The sequence below is a fragment of the Babylonia areolata genome, chromosome 12, assembly GCF_041734735.1.
Source record: "Babylonia areolata isolate BAREFJ2019XMU chromosome 12, ASM4173473v1, whole genome shotgun sequence".
Lineage (NCBI taxonomy): Eukaryota > Metazoa > Mollusca > Gastropoda > Neogastropoda > Buccinidae > Babylonia > Babylonia areolata.
In genome coordinates this window covers 32,694,189-32,718,619 of record NC_134887.1, presented here as the reverse complement: position 1 = coordinate 32,718,619, position 24,431 = coordinate 32,694,189, and the positions used below count along the sequence as shown (strand labels likewise).

Sequence of the window (24,431 nt, the reverse complement as noted above, 5' to 3'; positions counted from 1 at the left end):
TTGTTGCGAGTGTTTGTTTGTGCATCGTGTGAGTCAAAGTTATACCAGACATTTCAGTGCCATCGTTACACTTTAATAGTTGGAGTAACAGAAAAATCCGCAAACAAGATGCCCATAAACTGAACCAGACTAGAACAGCAAGAATGAGAACAGAAACACAGAGAGAGAAAGGAAGAGAGAGAGAGTTAACAAACACCATCAACACATCTAAAGAGGGCAGACGGAGAGATGAAGTTCATCAAACAAACACGAACACATCGTTGAAATGCAGACCAAAAAATGACTTTTATTATCACAGGCAGTATATTTTCAAAGCAGTCAGTGTTGTTTCTTAAGGTGAACATGTTCCCTTCACAGTTGCAGACAAACATACATCCTGGGCAAAATCCAGTTTACATGTGACACGTGTACTGGGTAATTTCAATTTACATGTCAGTCATTCTCAAAATCAGTCATTGCTAACAGTTTACAAACCATGTCATTTCAGTTTACAGGTCACACGTGTACTGGGCAATTTCATTTTACGTGTCGGTCATTTTGAAAATCCAGAAAACTAACACACAATAATGAGAGTAATAACATGGGTTTGGTTGTCTTCTGTCAAATATGCTTCCCGCCCTAATTCAGGAAATGTCTGTGTGAGACATTGCATTTCAATTTGTGATTGATACATATATGAGCAAAATAATTTTATTCACTAGCATGAACTTGATGTCAGTGTTTCTTTGTTATTCTGCTATCTTACGATTGTCTCACATTCAGTTAAAGATACAGTCATAAAGCTGCAAGACTTTCTTTGAGGTTGACTGAGTCTGTACAAAAATTAACTTTCATTTAGTGACATTACAATTAACACACCTATTATAGTATCACGTCTCTGAGACATCAGCAACAGTCTGCTCTCATACACTTATTCTGTGCCATGTTCCCTGTAGCAAACTGGTTACAATCTAATCCAGATTAAATATAAACATGTATAATCTTAACCTAGACTATTAAAAAAAAAAAAAAAAAACACACCAGAAGACAGCTGCAGCTATCAATACGGTATAGAAAGAGTTAAAGCCATAAATACATGTTATTCACCAAGCTGTATCTATATATAATTCTGTACAAGAATATCCTGAAATCTTAGCAGCTGAGGTGAACCTTTAGTTTGTATCACACTTGATTTTTCATGTAATATACATATATATATATGGTAATGTTGATGTTTGGTTGGTTTGTGAATAAATGCAGGTAGTCTGTGAGAATGGTGTGAACAGCTGAGACCAATTAAGAAGCTGTCCATAACATTAACAAATACATTGCTAATTATACTCATCCTCAACTTATGTTTTTTTTTGGGTGCAAGCATGATCTTTGGACTTGTTCAGGTAGATGTGTGTGTGTGTGTGTGTGTGCTGAGAGGTTTGAAGCCATTTTCTTGACATTTTTGTTTTGCTTTTTTGTTTTTTTCTATGAGTCCCTGCTCAGTGTTTGGTAACCTCTCTCACAGGCAGGCATTCAAAAGCAACGTTATGCTTAACAATTTGTTTCTACTGAGGTATTCCATAAAGTGCTATTCCGAGAAATAATATCTGTGCCTGAACCCATTCAGCCCCGTGAAGTGTTCAGCCTTGGCAGGCTTCCATGCCATATTCATGTGGAAAAAATGCAGAACATAAACTGCTTTTCCTCCAAATTACGTGCAGACACATCCCAAAATACTGTAAATGTTACTGTAGGTAGTAAAATAAGACTTGCTTTTGATAAAAGACCTATGGTCTGAAATGTTGGACACCTTTCATCAAAAGTCAGTTGTATTTTACTACCCCCAGTTTCTGTAAGCTTTCTCCATTTGGTGCTTCTATAGACTCAGCAGTCATTCTTCATTTTATCATCATACTGTTAAAGTAAGTCTCCTTTCCTCACAGTATATGCATATGTAAGACCATGAAAAACATTCTAATGAGACAAATTCTGAAGCCACAGCAATGCTCAGGCACAGGACTCAATGAGTTACGAAATCTATAACATGAAATGGGTTTGTATGTGCAACATTTTCACATCAGTGGTAACATAATGTCTAACGGGCTGTTCTTCAATCTGGAACACCAAAGCCAGAAAATGAAAGACGACGACGGGTGAAACAGTGACAGCATGGAATAAGATCCAAAGGAAACACAGTTCATGAGAATGGCTAGTATGTACTTTTAGACTAGTTCAAAATATGACAACAATCCTGACAACATTGTTTTCATTTGTACAACACCACACACACACACACAAAAATTATATTGTGAACTGCAAATTCAAGGTAAATCTATCTTGCATTTTATGAAGTAATCAAACACAAAAACAATCAAACCATATCATGCCATATGAGTCAGGTTTTCTTTCCAGTTCACTTAACAATTGTAAGGCATTTTCACTCCAATGTAAAATGCTGTGTGTTGGGACAACTGTGTGTGTGTGTGTGGCTGATTCATCGTCCATGTGAACAAAAGAAACCAATGCAAACTGGAACCAATTCATCGGCTGTGTGAACAAAAGAAATCAACGCAGACTGGAACCAATTCATCGGCCGTGTGAACAAAAGAAACCAACGCAGACTGGAACCAATTCATCGGCCGTGTGAACAAAAGAAACCAACGCAGACTGGAACCAATCCATCGGCCGTGTGAACAAAAGAAACCAACGCAGACTGGAACCAATTCATCGGCCGTGTGAACAAAAGAAATCAACGCAGACTGGAACCAATTCATCGGCCATGTGAACAAAAGAAACCAATATACAGACTTTCCAAAAGAGCCTCCTTTCAATGACTGATTCTGAAGTTGGATACAAACAATAAAAGGGGGCAAAACTGAACTCATATACATAAAAGCAATGTGAACTGTCAAAAAATGTACCCGGACTGGAAATGATTTAGTGACTGTAGTTGTAAACTCAGTAAAAGTTTATTTCTTTCAACATTTTGCAGACAGGATCTAAAGCTGTTCTGTTTTGGAAAAGAAAACGAAAAACAAACCAACAGATGACCAGATATACTGTCCTACTTTCTTTCTATAATGCTGGTCATGTTTTCAATATTCTAACTGAACAGCCAGTGACAGGAAAAAAGAGGAATGTTCACTGCATACAGGAGTGGACACTGCAGGAAATCAGATTCCCCCAATGTGCAACAGCCGAGTGGTTAAAGCATTGGACTGTCAATCTGAGGGTCCTGGGTTCGAATCACGGTGACGGCGCCTGGTGGGTGAAGGGTGGAGATTTTTATGATCTCCCAGGTCAACATATGTGCAGACCTGCTAGTGCCTGAACCCCCTTCGTGTGTATATGCAAGCAGTAGATCAAATACGCATGTTAAAGATCCTGTAATCCATGTCAGCGTTCGGTGGGTTATGGAAACAAGAACATACCCAGCATGCACACCCCCGAAAACGGAGTATGGCTGCCAACATGGCGGGGTAAAAACGGTCATACACGTAAAAGCCCACTCGTGTACATGCGAGTGTACGTGGGAGTTGCAGCCCACGAACGAAGAAGAAGAAGAAGATTCCCCCAATCATGGATAATCCATTGCTTTTGGCTTCACACTGTGACCAAAGTTTACCCTTTTCCTGGTGTATAGTAACAGGAAAGCAATCCGATTTATACACGTTCTCAGTCTTTAAATCAGATTTCATTTCCAAATATGCCTCAACATTCATTCATGACTTTTGATGGAATACTTTACACATTTGATCAGTCATGGTTCCGAGTCATGCTGTCCAATGAGAAATAAATATGTAAATATGCACTGTGGAACCTTGTTTCACTTAAATTCCATATCATCTTCAATGATTTTTTTTCCCTATGAAAGGAAATATTTCCTGCTTGGAAAATATTTTAAGGAAAAAAAATTCCTACTTTGTAAGTATAATATCAAGATTAGCTCAGCTAATCTCAGCCAATGGGTCGAGCTCGACCAATCAAACTGAACCTTTGGTAATGGAGTTTTCATTGTCTGCAAGCTGAAGACCACTATCTGCAGCAAGTGCTATACTACTGGAATAACAAAACAACATGTGATCCATAGGTCCAGAATATTGCCACAGGGTATTTTGTTGTGCAAGTCAACGTGCGCTGCTTTGCCAAGAGACACAGCCAGCAGCACTTACAGAAAGAACACCTTAAGTCTGCATTTGTCGTGAACACAGGTGTACAGTTTTTTTGTTTTTTGGCAGTGTAATTTGATGTGCTCAAAACAAATCAGAACATGAAAAGTATTTAATTCACATAGTAAAGAACTATAAAGGAAAAAACATCACTGAAAACACACACAGACAAAAAACAAAAACAACCAAACAAAAAAAAACACCACCCAACCAAAGACATAAAAAATATGAAAGTTGATTTTTTTTTTTTTTTTTTTTAATAGAAAAAGCTAAAAAAAAACCTCAACCACCCCAATCTATCACTTGCAAACATACTGTAGACTTAACATTTACTTACATGAATCAACAATAAGGTTTTCATGTGGAACACAGAAACGTATTAGTATGGAATGTAGACCTACAGATGACTGTCAGGGTCACACCTACGACATTGCATCCTCAGCAGAAGTCTCTGCACCTTGAACTATCTTGAACGACAAGAGACTGAATCAGGTTTCACAGGCTCTGCATCTTGTGCAATCTTCAACAACAAGGGACTGGAAGTGAACACATTTCACAAAACCACTCTCTCATTACTGACACTCTTCACAGGCAACTCAGTTTCAATCAAGTGCACGACTGTCACAGACACACAGCATTTATACACGGACTGTCACAGACACACAACATTTATACATGGACTGTCACAGACACACAACATTTATACATGGACTGTCACAGACACACAGCATTTATACACGGACTGTCACAGACACACAACATTTATACATGGACTGTCACAGACACACAACATTTATATATGGACTGTCACAGACACACAGCATTTATACACGGACTGTCACAGACACACAACATTTATACATGGACTGTCACAGACACACAGCATTTATACATGGACTGTCACAGACACACTGCATTTATACAGGGACTGTCACAGACACACAGCATTTATACACGGACTGTCACAGACACACAGCATTTATACACGGACTGTCACAGACACACAGCATTTATACATGGACTGTCATAGACACACAACATTTATACATGGACTGTCATAGACACACAACATTTATACATGGACTGTCATAGACACACAACATTTATACATGGACTGTCACAGACACACAACATTTATACATGGACTGTCACAGACACACAGCATTTATACATGGACAAATCTTCCCAAACTTCTTCGGGCATCTGTGTTTTCACAACAACCATGTATACCACTGATAATACCCCCACTCCTAATCCTCCCCCAGGTATAAACATTTTGCCCTCAATGACTTGATCTCCAGTATTATCACAACAACCATGTATACCACTGATAATACCCCCACTCCTAATCCTCCCCCAGGTATAAACATTTTGCCCTCAATGACTTATCTCCAGTATCATTTTTTTCATGAAAAAAGCAGATTATTTAAAGAAAGTAATAAAGAAAAGTAGAAAGCAGCACATCATAAAACTATAGTAACAATGCAAAAACAGAAAACTTTGAAACCATAGTAACAATACAAAAACAGAACAAGTGAAACCATAGTAACAATACAAAAACAAATCATAAAACCATAGTATACAATACAAAAACAAATCATAAAACCATAGTATACAATACAAAAATCATAAAACCATAGTAACAATACAAAAACCGAAAAAGTGAAACCATAGTTACAATACAAAAACCGAAAAAGTGAAACCACAGTTACAATACAAAAAACAAATCATAAAACCATAGCAACAATACAAAAACAAATAATAAAACCATAGTTACAAAAACAAATAATAAAGCCACAGTAACAACACACACACACACACAAAAAATAGTAAAACGATAGTAACAACACAAAAAAATTAATAACACGATAGCAACAATACAAAAACAGAAAAGGTGAAACCAGTGACAATACAAAAACAGAAATTAATTATCAAAATAGTAACAAAACTAAATAACAAAGGAGAGCAAGGGAAGAAAAACAACCCCCCCCCCACCCCACCCCACCCCCCAACAAAAGATTGCAGATGGTATGAATTACATTTCAGTTAAACACACACACACACACACACACACACACACGAATGGCATTTAGCATTTACTATCACCCCACCCCAGCCACACCCACACACACCCCTCCAAAATAAAACACATGAACACTGCATATCATTCACTCGCACAGACACATTCTCTTTCTTTCTTTATATGTGTGCGTCAGGAATTGTAAATATTTGTACTGGCACAACAAAGGTTAAGTATTTGTAATCAAACACCCTATATTCGATTCTAATCCTTTTGGCAAAGTTAACACAACAGCAGATGATGAATTCTAGCTTTGGACAGGTAGTTCTGGGCTGCCCGGCTGAGGTGAGAAACGCACACAAACAGTGTTTATTCAATACACAATAACAGAGCTTATAAATACTTTCAGCAAAAATCTATCTAAAAATAAATAAAATAAAATAAAGAGTATGAATAAAGAAAAAAAAAACTCTTCCCCAATTGTTCCTCCCATCTTCTGTGATCTGTGATCCTGTACACACACACACACACACACACACACACACACACACAATCATTCTCTCTTATTTTATTTTTCTCAGAAAGAACATATTACATTATTAGTCAGCAGTATTAGAAGGAAGATTCATCCACAACAGATGCAACTTCTGTGAAAAAAAAAAAAATCCACCACTGGACTCGCATCATGAATTCCAAATGCCAGTTTTTCAAACTGAAAAGACACTTCTAAAATACCACAATTTTCACAAAATAACCACCACCCCCACACCCCAGATGTTGCATACATTCACTCTTGAAATCTGAGAAAGAAACGTTTGATACAATGGTGTTATGTACCTGTAAGAATGAAACCTTACAGCTGAAACGAATGAAGGAGAGAAAAAAAAAGAAGGAAAATCACCTCTTCAACAATAATAAAAAATTATAAATATGTTAAAAGAAAAAAGAAAAAAAAAAGAGACAGACACTCACACAAAATCATTCATCAAAGTTGGGACGGGTGAAGAAATGATATGCGTATCAGTCCTAGTGAGAAGAGACTGAGGGCAAACATGCCATTCTAAATCTGTGGAAAGACCGCAATAGATCGGGCACCAGCTAAGAAAAAAACAACTCTTTATTAAGTACGCATGCAGTTAAGATCTCTTTCAAATCATAATGAAGCCTTCCCAAACTTGTATAGAGTATGAAAGGACAATGCAAACATCAAAAGAAAACGGCAACACCCAACTTTTCTCTCCCCTGTCGACACCTCCCCTAAGTATTTCACACCAAATCTCAGCTCTTCAAATGAAGCACTGTGGTGATGAACAATCAATTCACCATTACTGTGAAAGGGTGGAAGACAACAGTGACAATGACAATGTGAACTAACTTCTGATAACAGGTAGGAATATGAGTTCACCATTGTTGCTGAAGGCAGAAAGACAACGATGAGTGTGATGATGACAGGTAGGAATATGAGTTCAAGGTTGTTGTTGAGGGGAGAAAGATGATGATGACAGTGACGATGACAGGCAGGAATACGAAATCACCGTTGTTGCTGAAGGGAGAAAGACGACGATGATGGTGACGATGACAGGTAGGAACATGAAATCACCGTTGCTGCTGAGGGGAGAAAGACGACGATGAATGTGACGATGACCAAATGCGCTAGCGGCTGGACAGGTAGGAGCTGCCGGTCTTCACTCCGCCCCATTCCAAGATCTGCTTGTCCGGGTTTTCCCTCCAGTCCCCCTCCAGTCTCAGCTGTCACACAATCAAACACACTTTTATTCAGCCATCCAGAAATTCACTAGTGCATCCACATGCCCGTCACTTACCCCACTCAGTAACTCAGCCCACAGCCACGCACTCACAACATGACAAAGGCTGGGACCAAACGATCAGAAAGCAACACGTACAAAGCTGGATACACACAAGCAAGCAATACAACGCAAACACGCAGACAAGCATCAGTCGTGGGTTCACGATGCTGATTTCATTCGGTCCCTTCCCACTTCCCTCACTCACATCATGCATACTTGTGGTATGGCAAATTATCCACACACTGAATAATTCACTTTAAACCCAGTCCTGTCTATTAGCAGCATCAACACACACACACACACACACACACACACACGTTCAGCACTTGTTACTGGTCAGTGACAGTTATCGCCCAGCCTGTTCAAAGTTTTAAGACAGAAAAAATTAGCTGGAATTTGTTCGTTCAAACACAAACAAATTACAATGTACTATCCGATCTGTGGCAAGGAGTACACACACACACACACACCTCTATCTATCTATTCGTATATGTGTGAAAAAAACAACAACCTCTGAAATAAAAAATAACACAACACAGATTTACATTTAAAGTGGTTGTTCACTTTACCTTGCATGTGCATGCATTAACATAATCCCAGGTGTATAATTCACTTTACCTTGCAAGTGCATGAATAAACATGATCCCAAATGCATTCTTTACCTTGCGTGTGCATGCATTAACATGATCCCAAATGCATTCTTTACCTTGCGTGTGCATGCATTAACATGATCCCAGGTGCACTGTTCACTTCACCTTGTATGTGCATGCATTAACATGATCCCAGGTGTATCCTTCACTTTACCTTGTGTGTGCATGCATTAACATGATCCCAGGTGTATCCTTCACTTTACCTTGCGTGTGCATGCATTAACATGATCCCAGGTGTATCCTTCACTTTACCTTGTGTGTGCATGCATTAACATGATCCCAGGTGTATCCTTCACTTTACCTTGTGTGTGCATGCATTAACATGATCCCAGGTGCACTGTTCACTTCACCTTGTGTGTGCATGCATTAACATGATCCCAGGTGTATCCTTCACTTTACCTTGCGTCTGCATGCATTAACATGATCCCAGGTGTATCCTTCACTTTACCTTGCGTGTGCATGAATAAACATGATCCTAGGTGTATCCTTCACTTTACCTTGCGTCTGCATGCATTAACATGATCCCAGGTGTATCCTTCACTTTACCTTGCGTGTGCATGAATAAACATGATCCTAGGTGTATCCTTCACTTTACCTTGCGTGTGCATGCATTAACATGATCCCAGGTGTATCCTTCACTTTACCTTGCGTGTGCATGCATTAACATGATCCCAGGTGCACTGTTCACTTTACCTTGCGTGTGCATGAATAAACATGATCTCAGGTGTATCCTTCACTTTACCTTGCGTGTGCATGCATTGACATGATCCCAGGTGTATCCTTCACTTTACCTTGCGTGTGCATGCATTAACATGATCCCAGGTGTATCCTTCACTTTACCTTGCGTGTGCATGCATTAACATGATCCCAGGTGTATCCTTCACTTTACCTTGTGTGTGCATGCATTAACATGATCCCAGGTGCACTGTTCACTTCACCTTGTGTGTGCATGCATTAACATGATCCCAGGTGTATCCTTCACTTTACCTTGCGTGTGCATGCATTAACATGATCCCAGGTGTATCCTTCACTTTACCTTGCGTGTGCATGCATTAACATGATCCCAGGTGCACTGTTCACTTTACCTTGCGTGTGCGCTCTCGTTCCACGTCCTTGGCCTCCCACTGTTTCTGTTTGACCTGGGCCTGCTTCACCTCCTCCCCCCCACACCCCCATGCCTGGAACACGCATCACAAACCACATTACACCACGTCACACCACACAGCATCACTGTTAGTACTTGTCACACCCCCACGCCTGGAACACGCATCGCACACCACATTACACCACATCGCACCACACTGCATCACCGTTAGTACTAGCCACACCCCCACACCTGGAACACGCATTGCAAACCACATTACACCACATTGCACCACACAGCATCACCGTTAGTACTGGTCACACTCCCACGCCTGGAACACGCATCGCACACCACATTACACCACATCGCACCACACTGCATCACCGTTAGTACTAGCCACACCCCCACACCTGGAACACGCATTGCACATATTACACGACGTCATACCACACAGCATCGCTGTTCGTACTGGTCACACCCCCACGCCTGGAACACGCATCACACACCACATTACACCACATCACACCACACAGCATCGCTGTTCGTACTGGTCACACCCCCACGCCTGGAACACGCATCGCACACCACATTACACCACACAGCATCGCTGTTCGTACTGGTCACACCCCCACGCCTGGAACACACATCGCACACCACATTATACCACATCACACCACACAGCATCACTGTTAGCACTGGTCACACCCCCACGCCTGGAACACGCATCACACACCACATTACACCACATCACACCACACAGCATCGCTGTTTGTACTGGTCACACCCCCATGCCTGGAACACACATCACACACCACATTACACCACATCACACCACACAGCATCACTGTTAGTACTGGTCACACCCCCACGCCTGGAACACACATCACACACCACATTACACCACGTCACACCACACAGCATCGCTGTTAGTACTGGTCACACCCCCACGCCTGGAACACGCATCACACAGACTGTATTAACAGACACACTATATGATGGTAAATGATATGCATACTTATACAGCGCCTATCCTCTGTTGGAGGCCGAGCTCTAAACCCTTTGCAACAAACATGGAGTCATTTGCGCAGTATCAACAGACACAGGCAATATTAACAGATAAACGATGTTAACAGACTATTAACAGACACAGACAATATCAACAGACACACTGTAATAATAAACTATATTAACAGACACAGACAATATTAACAGAAACACTGTATTAAGAGACTATATTAACAGACACAGACAATATAAACAGACACACTATATTAACAGACGAACAGACTACATTAACAGACTTACTGTATAAACAGACTCAAGATACATCAACAGACACAGACTTTACACTAAACAGCAGGGCACATCGTAGCGGTCGATCCCATTCAAGTCTGACCCTGCACTCTGACCCCAACCTTCGACCCCTCACCTCTATCCTGTGCAGGGCGCAGGGCACATCGTAGTGGTAGATTCTGTCAAAGTCTTCGTCCAGCTTCAGCACCAGGGGCTTGTGGTCCTGGCCAATCAGGATGCCCTTGGGAACACCCCGCGTCAGGCTGTTGAACAGCACTATCTTGGGGCCACCTGGACAGGGGGAAAGGGGGGTCATTCCATGCCATGGATACAGTCTCAGAGATGCCAACCCCTTCTCAAGTGTGTGTAGGAACAATCAGGAAATTTGGCAGGAACACTCAGACTCCGAGCCACATCAGCAAACGTGCATTTTATCAACAAGGCGTACAAACACTTGGGCCTGCCTACAGCATGGTGTAAATGCTACGATTAAGCTGATTGGTCCACTTAATGCTGTTTCAAAGTAACCACTCACGTGATTAGCTGAGCATCATCACATGAGGACCAAGGTTAGTAGTGACTGCCCTGGTTTTGTGATCGACAGGTCTAGATGTGTCTGGGTAATGTTATGTCATGAAAGCATGGGACCATGCTATGCAGTCGAAAACAAACTCATTGGAACAATTCTGACGTTGGCGTAATGTAGGAACACACTGCGATTGAGTGCAACAAAATATGGTGAAATCCTAACATTTCGCATCTCTGGATACTTATATAGCGCCTACCCTCAGTCAGGGACCAAGCTCTAAGGTCTTTACAAACACAGGAGCAATCTGCACGACATGCTGCCTAACCTCGGTAGAGCTGACTGACAGCTGCCTTAGCGCACTCTTCATTCGTTTCTCCCCGAGTCGTTCAGTCAGGTTTTCATCATGCATGTACACACACACACACACACACACACATACACACACACACACTCACACAAACATGTAACCTTTTACATGTATGACCATTTATTTTTTACTACCATATGGGCAGCCATACTCTGTTTTCAGGGGTATACATGCTGGGTATGTTCTCTTTTCCGTAACCCAGAGAACGCTCACATGAATTATAGGATCTTTAAGCATATACACATAAAGGGTCTTCAGGCACTAGCAGGTCTGCACATATGTTGACTGGGAGATCATAAGCATCTCCAGCCTTAACCTACCAGGTGTTCCAAAACCTGGGATCAAACTCAGGAAACTTGAGCGAGAACCCAGCACTCCACCATTTGGCTACCGCACTCATTTCAGTCAAAGGTATGGAATATACTGGCCACCTCCGTCCATGAAATCCATTTCCAACACAGGCACAAGAACCAAATGATTAAGCGTTCAACTATCAATCTGAGGGTCCTGGTTCGAATCAAACATGCAGCATCTGGTAAAGGTGGAGATTTCTCAAATCTCCCAAGTCAACAGATGTGAAGTCCTGCTAGAGTCTGAACCTTCTTTGTGCGTACGTGCATTCAGAAAATCAAACACACACGTTAAAGATCCTGTAATTCATATCAGCATTGAGTGGGTTAAGGAAATAAGGACATACCCAGCATGCACATCCCTGACAACAGAGTATGGCTGCCCACATGGCGGGTTAAAAATGGTCATACACGTCAAAGTCCACTTGTACAGTATATGAGTGAACATGGGAATCGCAGCCTACGAATGCAAAAGAGAAAATTTCCAGCACAATCCAAGGCATGCACCACTCACTCTGAACCACTCTGTAGACCGGCAGCAGCTGAATCAGACAGCAGTCTCTGCCTCCAAACTTCTGTACGCCTTCCCTGCATCACAAATCCAGTCAACCAGTCAGAACACTTGAAACTCAGCCCCGGATAAAGCAACAAATCAAATGGGCAAACAATTCTCACATCAGATCATTCAACACACCAGTAACATCAGACAATAAACAAATCATCAAATCAAATATGCTGAAAGTTCTTACACCAGAGCATTCAATAAACCAGAATATCAGACAATGGACAAAACGATAAATCAAATGTTCTGACAATTCTTCCATCAGACCATTCAACCAATCAGAATAACAGACAATGGATAAAGCAGCAAATCAAATGAGCTGACACTTCTTACATCAGACCACTCAACCAATCAGAACATCAGACACAGACAATACCAGTGATCAAGCAACAGATCCAAGCAGCAGAGTCTAACCATCCCATCAATGCATCACTCAGCTCTCAAACGGATGGCATATGCACATCTCAAAACTCACCTTTTCCCTCAGCAGTAAGTTCAATTGTGGCAGGTCCATTTCCTTTGCATTAGCTGTGCTTGACTATGTATGTATACAATGTATGTGTACATAACTACATGGATGTATATGAATGTGTATTGTGTGCGTGTGCGTTTATGTAAGTTTGCGCCTGCCTATGTGTGCGTATGTGTTAGGGTAGCTGTTAGATACACATGTATTGTTAAAATGTATGTACGCAGTGTGCGCGCGCGCGTGTGTGTGTGTGTGTAGTCATATTTTGGTGTGTGTATGTAACACAGATGTAATGTTTTATGTTAACAAAGCATTTTTGTAAAGCACCCAGAGCAGATTTCTGGATAGTGTGCTATATAAGTATCCATTATTATTATTACATTGATCAGAGAACAAGAACATGAGGAGGGTTCAGGACTGCTGGACAGATGGATAGACAGGCTGGAGAAAGACAGGGAGAGAGAGAGAGAGTCAGAGATAGACAAAGTTAAAGACGTAAGTGAACACTAACATTTATACAAAATGCAAACATACACACACAAACCAAACACACACATACACACATGCCCATGCACACACACACAAATCACACACATACACAGCATACACATTCAGGGCCACTTTTCCTATACCCAGTTCATTATACCACAACCACCCTTTCAACTTTCAACAATCCCCACCCCCACTCCCTTTTTTTTGTCAAATATTTTTACAAGTTTAAAGACATACAATCAATGAACAACAACATTACAACACATAAACACACACATGTATAAAGAAATACTTGGACACAAGTACACACATGTGCACGCAACAACACATATAAACACACACATTCGTATCAAGAAATACTTGGACACACGTACACACAAGCACACACACACACAAGCCACAGACCCAGTGCATGCACACACACGCACACACACATACACACGTGCCCCTGCACCTCACCAGGCAGAGTCTCAAGCCCACACACCTGAATCCCATGTCCAGTGCCAGGCAGTACAGGTTTCCCCCTTCAAAGCTGAGGAACACCAGGTTGGGGCCGTGGTATGACATCACATGGTGACTGAACCTGCAAAACAGCCACTCACACACTTTGCCAATGTGCTTCACATGGTGACTGACCCTGCAAAACAGCCACTCACACACTTTGCCAGCACGCTCATTAACATCATATGGTGACTGAACCTGCAAAACAGCCACTCACACACTTTGCCAATGTGCTTCACATGGTGACTGAACCTGCAAAACAGCCACTTGTACACTTTGCCAATGTGCTTCATATGGTGACTGAACCTGCAAAACAGCCACTCACACACTTTGCCAATGTGCTTCACATGGTGACTGAACCTGCAAAACAGCCACTCACACACTTTGTCATCGTGCTAAATGACATCACATGGTGACTGAACCTGCAAAACAGCCACTCACACACTTTGCCAAAGTGCTTACTCTGCAATATTGTTGTTGTTTTTTTACTTTGTTTTTTTCTCTCTATATTCCAATCAAAGTATCTGCTTAGATATATATGTATATAGTTATTCGTGTAAAAGAGTTACCCTGCGTGTGTGTGTGTGTGTGTGTGTGTGTGTGTGTGTGTTGTGCATAAGCAAGAGCAAACATTCAAGCACACTCCTATGCATCCTAACATCCACTTTATAACTGCACATGCACTGTCCATGCATTTAAAATAAAAACAACATATATACAAGGAAACCGGACAATGCAACAAAGACTGCATAAAAATAACAACCACTTCACGTTCAATCAGCTAAGAAGTTCAAGGCATGTGACCAACAAGCAGTCTGCTGAACATGCATTGCAGAGCACTGTACCTGTTCTTTGACATGCCGTCTCTCTCACTGTTGTACAGCAGGCACCAGCTTTGCACCCGAGGCAGTCGACCAGCCTGCAAATATCAGCGTCTCATGAGCTGGGGAAATAAGGATACAATGCGGCCTTCACAGACACAGAAATATATGTCAGCCATATACACACCACGATCATGATCTCATTTCTGCTTCTTCAAGAAATTAATAACAAACATATGATAAGAACATGAAATTCAAAACAATTCAAAACAAACAGACTGTTTTACATCTTATGCCTGAACTGTACAGAGACACGAAAACTGACTTTATGAAGGACAGATTTAATCAAAATGTCATTTTTCAGTCGGTGGCAAACTGCAGCTTGTAAATTAGTCAAGTGATCTGGTTTTTCTCCACTAACCCGCTTTTACCCTGCCAAGTGCTAATCTCATACATGCAGGCCACAACAGCCCAGCCATACAAAGAAGGTGGAAAGTAACTACAGTGATTCATCATAAAAAGCAAAAGTTTATAACAGTTGGAAAGAAACTGAAGTCATTGTGCCTGTGATGTATCATAGCAAACATTTATCTACAGCAGGAAAGAAACTGAAGTCATCATGCTGTGATGTATCAAAGCAAACGTTTATCTACAGTCGGAAAGAAACTGAAGTCCTTGTGCCTGTCATGAACAGTAAACATTTATCTACAGCAGGAAAGAAGCTTAAGTCATCATGCCTGTGATGTATCATAGCAAACGTTTATCTACAGTCAGAAAGAAACTGAAGTCCTCGTGCCTGTCATGAACAGTAAACATTTATCTACAGCAGGAAAGAAGCTTAAGTCATCATGCCTGTGATGTATCATAGTAAACATTTATCTACAGCAGGAAAGAAGCTTAAGTCATCATGCCTGTGATGTATCATAGCAAACGTTTATCTACAGTCGGAAAGAAGCTTAAGTCATCATGCCTGTGATGTATCATAGTAAACATTTATCTACAGCAGGAAAGAAGCTTAAGTCATCATACCTGTGATGTATCATAGCAAACGTTTATCTACAGTCGGGAAAAAACTGAAGTCCTCGTGCCTGTGATTCATCATGAATAGCAAATGGTCATCCTCACTTGTACCACACACTGCACACAGTCCTGTTTCCTGACCCACCGCATGACAGACACTCCCCAACCATTCTCCCCCTCACTTGCCTCTGATGATGAGAGGGCATCTGAACGGTCCAGCCCATCACTTTTGTCCTGAGAAATGCTGGGATTTTTTCCATCACAACCACCTCTTCAAAGTTGGAACCTTCCATTTGTGATATTTCGACACTGTCCATGGTGGTAAAATGCTGCCGCTGTCACCTACTTTGTCAGAAAATTATGTTCTTGCTGGAGACACCATTGCTGACATGCATGCAGCAAAACTGGTCATGTGATCGATCACTGACTCATTAACAAACAGCACACTGTATCACCCAGTCAATAAATTACTTCCACTGCGTAAAGGCTGACAACACTGTACTCAGCTTGCAGTGGCGAGCCATCACGTGAGCAGTGTTGTTATACATTTTAAACACGCTGAAACGCTACATCAGTTGTTTGTCTGAGAAGCGAGTCTCACTGGTTGTTGGTACAGAGAGCTGAAAGGCCTGGAAGAAAGTTGGCAGAATGTTTATCTGCCAAAACAGTGTCAATGATGGTCTGGGTTCAAATCCCTGTCACGCCCTTTCTCCCAAGTTTGACCAGAGAATCAAACTGGGCGTGTAGTCATTCGGATGAGATGATAAACCGAGGTCCCATGGCAGCACTCACTTGGTGCACTGAAAAAGAACCCATGGCAACATAAGTGTTGTCCTCTGGAATAATTCAGTGAAAGAAATCCACTCCAATAGATACACAAATATAGATGAATGCACTTAAGGCCTGACTAAGCACGATGGGTTACGCTGCTGGTCAGGCATCTGCCTAACAGATAAGGGCCAGGTTGCATGAGGCGATCTTTGGAGCACTAAGTTTGCTTAGAGTTAAGAATGTTCCTAAGTGTATGGAGTTCACCATGGAGTTGAGAACATTCTTTACGATAAGTTCGCTCATGCAACCCACCCAAGGTGTAGCACGTATGGATTTGACGCCTCCTTGAAGAAACTGAAACTGCAAGGCCTGACCCGATCACTCACCAGACTGGAAACGATGTGCTGCCAGGGGTTGACGTGGGGCCCAGCGGTGCCTGGCGTGGGAACGGCAGGGGGCGGGGTGGGGAGGGTGGTGTAGCAGTTGGGCAGCACAGCGGACAGCGCCCAGGCCATGCCCAGACTGAGGCAGTGCTGACCACACTTGAAGTTCTCCAGCTGGGGCACCCTCACCTTGTTGGCTTCCTGGGGGAAACAACTCTGCATGATAACCGTTAGCATCAAAACAAGTCCCTCAAAAACCGCAATTCTAACATCAAAACAAGTCACTCAGTAGCGGCCACTCTAACATCAAAACAAGTAAAGTTGCTCAACAACTGCCACTCTGTCTCTGCTCTGCGTGACAGCCGTTAACATCACAGCAAGTCACCCAACAACTGCCACTCTGTCTCTGCTCTGCGTGACAGCCGTTAACATCAAGCAAGCCACAACAGTTAACATCACAGCAAGTCACCCAACAACTGCCACTCTGTCTCTGCTCTGCGTGACAGCCGTTAACATCAAAGCAAGTCACTCAACAACTGCCACTCTGTCTCTGCTCTGCGTGACAGCCGTTAACATCACAGCAAGTCACTCAACAACTGCCACTCTGTCTCTGCTCTGCGTGACAGCCGTTAACATCAAAGCAAGTCACTCAACAACTGCCACTCGGGTGCAGTTGTCCAGTCATTTGGCTCTTTAATCTAAATGTAAATTTCAATTTTCCTTACTGCACTATCATTTTGCAAGACAGAAAAAAGAAGACCCGTGTCCTCTCGATTCCAATACAATTTTTTTATTCAAAATCCCAGATCCATCCCTTGCCCTGCCACAACGATCACAGTTTTCCGTCCCAATGTCTGCTTTCCTTACCATTTCTGAGGGAAGGTTGGAACCTCCCAATACAGTGCACACCCAGCTGTGTACACCGGCAAACATGTTGGGGCAGTGAGCCAACAGCCATTTGTCTGCAGATTCATAGTTCAGCTGCTCATGGATGCCAAACTGCAAACACAACAGGCACAGTCTATGTTCAACTCCACAATGCGCAAAGAGAGAGACAGAGAAGGAGAGAGAGAGAGAGAGAGAACTCTACAATGCAATCATTTCATAATGAACACTCTCAAATATACCTTTCATAATTCCTCAAAAATCAAACACACACACACTTTCTCTCTCTCTCTCTCACATACCCACACAAATGTATATGCATATCTTTAAAAGAATTACAAACTTGGGTTATTCTTAAAAGATTTTTAAGGACTTAAAAAGACATGCAACGCATGCAAATGAATGAAGATAGCCCTCCCTCCCAAAATAAAAGCAGGTCCTGGAGGACTCACCATGCCAGCCACCATTCCTTCAAAGAGTCTGTTGTCGCGCTCATCGTCCTGGTGGGGGATTTTGGACAGGGACACTGTCAACATGAAGGACACCTGCACCATCTGATAGGCCTCTGAACAGAAACAACAAAACACCAACCTGATCAATACCTTTTACAGAGATGCCAACCCCTGTCAAGTGTTCGTAGGAACAATCAGGAAATTTGGTCGGAACATTTTGACTTTGGTAGGTACACACTCGGAATCTAAGCCACATCGGCAAATGTACATTCTATATACAAAACATACAAACACTTTGACCTACCTGCAACATGGTGAAACTCTAGCTGCTACTATTAAGCTGAGTGGTCCACTCAATGCTATTTCAATTTAAACATATCACGTGATTTACTGAGCATCATCATGTGAGACCAAGGTTAGTAGTGACTGCCCTGGTCTAGTAATCGACAGGTCTTAAGCATCTGGGTAATGTTACGAAATGAAAGCATGTGATCATGCTATGTAGTCGAAAATGAACTCGTCGGAACAATTTTGCCGTTGGCGTAATGTCAGAACAAACTGCTATTGAGCGTAACAAATTACGTTGAAATCGTAACAGTTGGCACTTCTGCTTTTATCTATGATACTATGCTTACACCACTTAATCCTGGGGAGCTTACTGCCTCCTTCCACAGGCTTCCCTGTCATACTGATGTGGAAAAACACTGAAAAAATACTGAAACTGACTGTGTTTTCCTCTAGATTGACACTTGTGGACGCAGCTGGATATGCTGTTTAAGTTAGTTCCCTTTGCTTGTGGCGTGTGCACATGCAGGGACTAGGAAGCTAGGGCACAAGGTTCAATGAGTTAAAGCCAGTAATAAAAAGACAACAGAATAAATCAAAGGAATTTTATTTTCCTAAAATTAAATTCAATCTAACACACTTACCATGACCAACTGGTGCAGACTTTGGCAGAGATCCAATGCTTGTCCCGTGCAAACTATTACCCTGCTTTTGAGCAGAGAAACTGAAAGTAGGTACGGCCAGTGACCTCCCCTAGTATATTACCTCCCTTCTGCATGCCTAAGAAAGCACCCTCTTTTTTTTGGCAGCCATCTTTCTTTCATGCACCTATGCATCTGCGTGGTTAAGTTATAGATCATTAAAAAATAATTATGCTCCAACTACAGCCATAAAGATGTATACAACTCATTTCAAAGTCAAACAGAAACTGAATGTTTAAAAATGTTTATTCATACATACCAGGTATGTGTGTCAATCAAGTGTTAATTGTCATAAATAAATAGCATAAACAAAATGATTTTCACTGTGTGTTATCAGCCAACATTATCTTTACTTATCATTTTTAACTGGTCAGTGCCATGTCTAATAAGCAATATCACACAGAAATACATTTCAAAACGTCTTCATAACATCAATGTTTTTCTTTTGTTTAGTCAACTGAAATAACTTCATGTCTTTTTCTTTTCTTTAGTCAAGAATTGTATTTCAAACTTTAAAATGAAAAAGAAAAATACAGGCTTTTTAACCGATCAACAAAAGATTGTAGGGTACTTGTTTCCACATCTCTTAGATATATGCTTGATCAGAACCATAAACCAACACACAAGTTGTGCCTTGAGTACATGCTATATATTTGTGTAAATATCAGAGTGGATTTCTTCTACAGAATTTTGCCAGAGGACAACACTTATGTTGCCACGGGATCTTATCAGTGTGCTAAGTACGTGCTGCACATGGGACCTCAGTTAATCATCCTATCTTGATTAGACACTCAGTTTGATTTTCCAGTCAAACTTGGGAGAAAGGGGCGAGAACCAGGATTTGAACCCAACCCCTCAGAGACACTGTATGGGCAGATAAGCGTCTTACCCTTTCTGCCACCTTCCCCTAAAATGCATGCAGCATGATTCTGTTACTCGTCCTCACCTTCTCTGGTCAAGTGCTCCTTTCCTTTGGCAAACAGCCGGTAGTAATATCTCCTCTGGTCGGCCACGTTGATGGTGCTGACGATTTCTGTGCCAGCCTCCACAAACTCTTCCCGTGTGATGCGATCACTGTCCACGTGTCCATTCTTCATCTGCCTGTACATCAGCTTGCCAAACTTGTGCAAGGGACCATGAAAGGCATTCTGCAATGAAAACGATACAGCAACAATGCCATGGCTGAAGCAGGTGACAGCTGGCACTGTGGTTTTGCAACGTACACTGTAACTGAGCATGCTGCTGTCGAATGCAAACAGCTCGACACCATGCTTTGTCTTGCATGCTTTGTGTTGACTCCACACAGCGTTTACTCTTTCACTCACTGTCTCAGAAATCAATTCTTTCGCTGCAAGTTTCAGTGCAAAAAACAATCCCCTGTGCCAAATATTTTAAGCTTGACCCTCCCAGTCACACAGTTTGGTCCATGTCAAAACAAAACAGGACTGATTCACTTTACAACTGGTCAACATGGGAAGGTTAGTCAATTTTCTACTGCACAGGAAATTGCCTGCAGCTGTGAAGCTTTGTTACTATGTAAAAAAAAAAAAAAAAAAACCAAAAAAACCACAACAAAAAACACACAAAAAAACCCTGTCCAGTTAACATAACCCCACAATGTCAACTAAAGTCACCAATGGCGGTGAACTGTCTGGACTAAAGCTGCACCAAAAACAAAAACAACCCCCCCCCCCCCAATTCCCCGCGCACACACGCACAAACTCATTCTGATTGATTTCAATAACTAAGTATAACCTTTAATCTTACTGCTAACTTGGACATCTATTCTTGATCCAGTAATTGCTGCATACTAAGGTCATGACCCAAGAGACACCGGAACCAGTCAATGTGCCAAATTAGAGCTTGACCCATTACGAAAATAAAATGTCTATTTGTGTGTGTGTGTGTATGTGTGTGTGTTGTTGTTGTTGATTTATTTTAAATGTGTTCACTTTGAATGACATTAGATGGGGAAGATAATAAAATAAAACAGAGTGTATATGATTGTGCGGTTGTGTGATTGTGTGTGTGTGTGTGTGTGTGCGCGCGCGCACGCGCATGCGCACCGCATGTTTCACTCTAACTCTCAGGGAACTGTCTTACTCCTGGCTTAAATTTGCAGATATTTTCACTTCAGTACATATGTAGAAGGTATTGGTAATGCACAGTCTTGGTATGAATTCACTCAGCTCCATCATCTCACCTTCTTTTCAGATTGAGTTTACTCTTGTTCAATTTCATATAATAATAAACACACTATCTGACACAGCCTGAGAAAAAAAAAAGCATTTTGTAAAATCTCTCTCTCTCTATTGTACTGTACAATCCATTAGTTATGCACTATGAAGGCTGGCTTGACCCCTATCAAAACACTGATCAAAGAATACTTTAAGTTGCCTAACTGATCAGTGCCAAATTTTCTTTACAGATACCAATATAGCTCTACCCCAAACATAAAACTGGACACTACACTAACATTAGAACTGATTTACATAATATTCAAGCTCTGAAATTTAAATGTCATTTCTGCCTGACAATTTCATAGCAGGTAATGAATAATGCATTATGATCTGACTGTGATATTCCTACCTCAAAAGTGACCCTGGACAATTCACCAGGATGCGTGTTCCCATCATCAGCAGTTAGTTCCATTTTCTGAAAAGGAAAACAAGGCAGGTGATATAACATTATCAATAAGCAGTTTCAGTTTAATTAAAGTAGTTTCAAGGTTTCAAAGCATGAGAATTGATTCATTTTCGCTTCATCACATGTACTTAAATTTAAAAAATTTTTTTTTAAAGCAGATGCCTGACCAGTGCATTCACATAAAGTGCTGGTCAGGCATTGAGGGCCTCAGTAAAATAAATGAAACAAATATCAATAACTGAATAAGCATACTACACTACAGTCAATGAGATCTGGTAATTAACATGCCATCTTTCCCCTATCATTTTTTTTTTTTTTTAAATAGGCATTATTTCCATATATCTAGGAGTAAGATCATCAAACACTAGGCTGGGAGAATGCTGCAGTGCACAAAGGTTTCCGGTCTTCATTGGTCATTTTTAGTGAAGGCAGAGAACATAATCACACAAACTTATTCATAGTTAAGAAGCTGTTGAGTTTGGTGAGATGTCACACTAGTCTTCTGATGTTACGGGGGAAAAAAGCATGAATGAGGTAAGATTATATAGGTGCCTGGAAAATCAACATGAATTATCGAATGCAGAAAGGAAAAGGTTAAAAGTACTGGGAATTGGTGAGGGGCCGGAAGGGAGCAGGGGAGGAGTTCACATTTTTTCAGTCAGTAAATCATGAGCAGGGGAGTACTGTCAAATGAGTTGGACAGCAGGGAAGGGGCAGCATTATAATATATCCTGGATTTGAAGCCTTCCACTGAGAATGACATAACTTCAGGAGGGAGGCAGTTCCTCTTCTACTCACCGATGGTACACAGAAAGGAGTTTTTCCTGCAGCTCTGTTAATGGAAGACTGAGCTAAGTCTACTGGTCAGGTGGGACTGCTGACGTTTTGTTTGTGCTGCCAAAAAGAATACCTCTGTACCACAGTACAGACAATAAAGTTTGCGTGTCATTCATGTGTTGTTTTCTTTTTCAAACTGCACACTGATAGAGGGTTGTATTTTCCCTCTTGAACATTATCACCACCATAATACTTCCAATGTGCATACAACATCAATATATAAGTGAATGTCCACAATTTCATATTGGGCAAATGCATTATATACTATATACATGTACAATACAGTAATAATCTGCAATGGTATTTATAACAAAAACACAAAATTTAACATAGAAAAATACATAGAGTTGTTCATATTGGTAGGTTGGGGGTGGATCATGATTGAACTTGAAGAAGGCTGCCAGTCTTGCTGTGTGCCTCTTGTCTGTGAGTGAAGTCCAGAACAGCTGAGTGTAAACATCACTTGTCAGCCACACTGGATGTCTTTCTGGCAGTGCCAGATGGCCACCGGCTAGCCAGCTTGACCATGCATCTTCTCCATTCTGCTCATGTCCTTTGATGTGTTGGGATCCCAGGCACATGAAGCATACCATTGTAAGGCTATGACAAGAGCTTTATACACATTATTGATGTTTCCTATAAACAAATTACTCTCACAATGATAGCCAAGAGTCTTCAGGATCAGATGGGTTTACTGGGTCTTGCTGGGTTTACTGGTGATGATGGAGATATGCGTGTCCTAGCTAAGATCTTGCAACATGGTGACATTCAGGTATATTGTTGATGTTGATGTTGACGTTGTAGATGTTTGAGGCCCAGTGATGGGCCAGTTCATCTTTCCAATATTGTCTCCTTCATCGATATGCGGTTTTGGCCATGAATTTGGTATCCTTTTGGTAAATTGATTTATGTTTCTGGTGACACCAGAACTGATCTCCCAGTCAATAAACCACGCTACATCAAATAAGGCGTAGGTATATATGTGAAGCACCGATCAGACTGGATATGATGCAGACTGACACACACACACACATACACACCCACACACACACCCAAAATAGAGCTTCACATCGCCATACTGTAATCCAGATAAAAGTACACGTGAAACTGAAAGACGTTCCGTTTTACTTAGTTTTGAGCTCCTTACTTCGAATAACTTAAGAATGGAAGTTGAATGGTTTTGAGAGGATGTCTCAGATGCATCAGTTTTCGTCGCCGTGGACGCTGAGCAACTTGAAGAATTTTTCGAAGATTTGTGACCGCTGTGACTGTTGCCCATTTCGCTGCTTTACAAAATCAAAACAATACACCACTGGGCTGAAGACTGATCAGGAAGTGAGACGGAATGCGTGCGCAAGAAAAA

At 41.4% G+C, this 24,431-nt stretch overlaps 1 protein-coding gene across 1 annotated transcript; it reads right to left on the bottom strand.

Annotated features, from left to right (window-relative positions):
- Positions 1-266: 266 nt before the first annotated feature.
- LOC143288541 (uncharacterized) lies at positions 267-24,387 on the bottom strand. Its single transcript, XM_076597133.1, has 12 exons — positions 24,216-24,387; positions 22,175-22,240; positions 20,532-20,733; positions 18,600-18,712; positions 18,130-18,261; positions 17,266-17,463; positions 15,113-15,186; positions 14,251-14,349; positions 12,758-12,831; positions 11,134-11,288; positions 9,706-9,798; positions 267-7,911 (listed from the first exon to the last, which is right to left on the bottom strand). Exons 1-12 carry the CDS (start codon positions 24,345-24,347, stop codon positions 7,816-7,818), a joined length of 1,434 nt encoding a protein of 477 aa, XP_076453248.1. The 5' UTR covers positions 24,348-24,387; the 3' UTR covers positions 267-7,815.
- Positions 24,388-24,431: the final 44 nt, after the last annotated feature.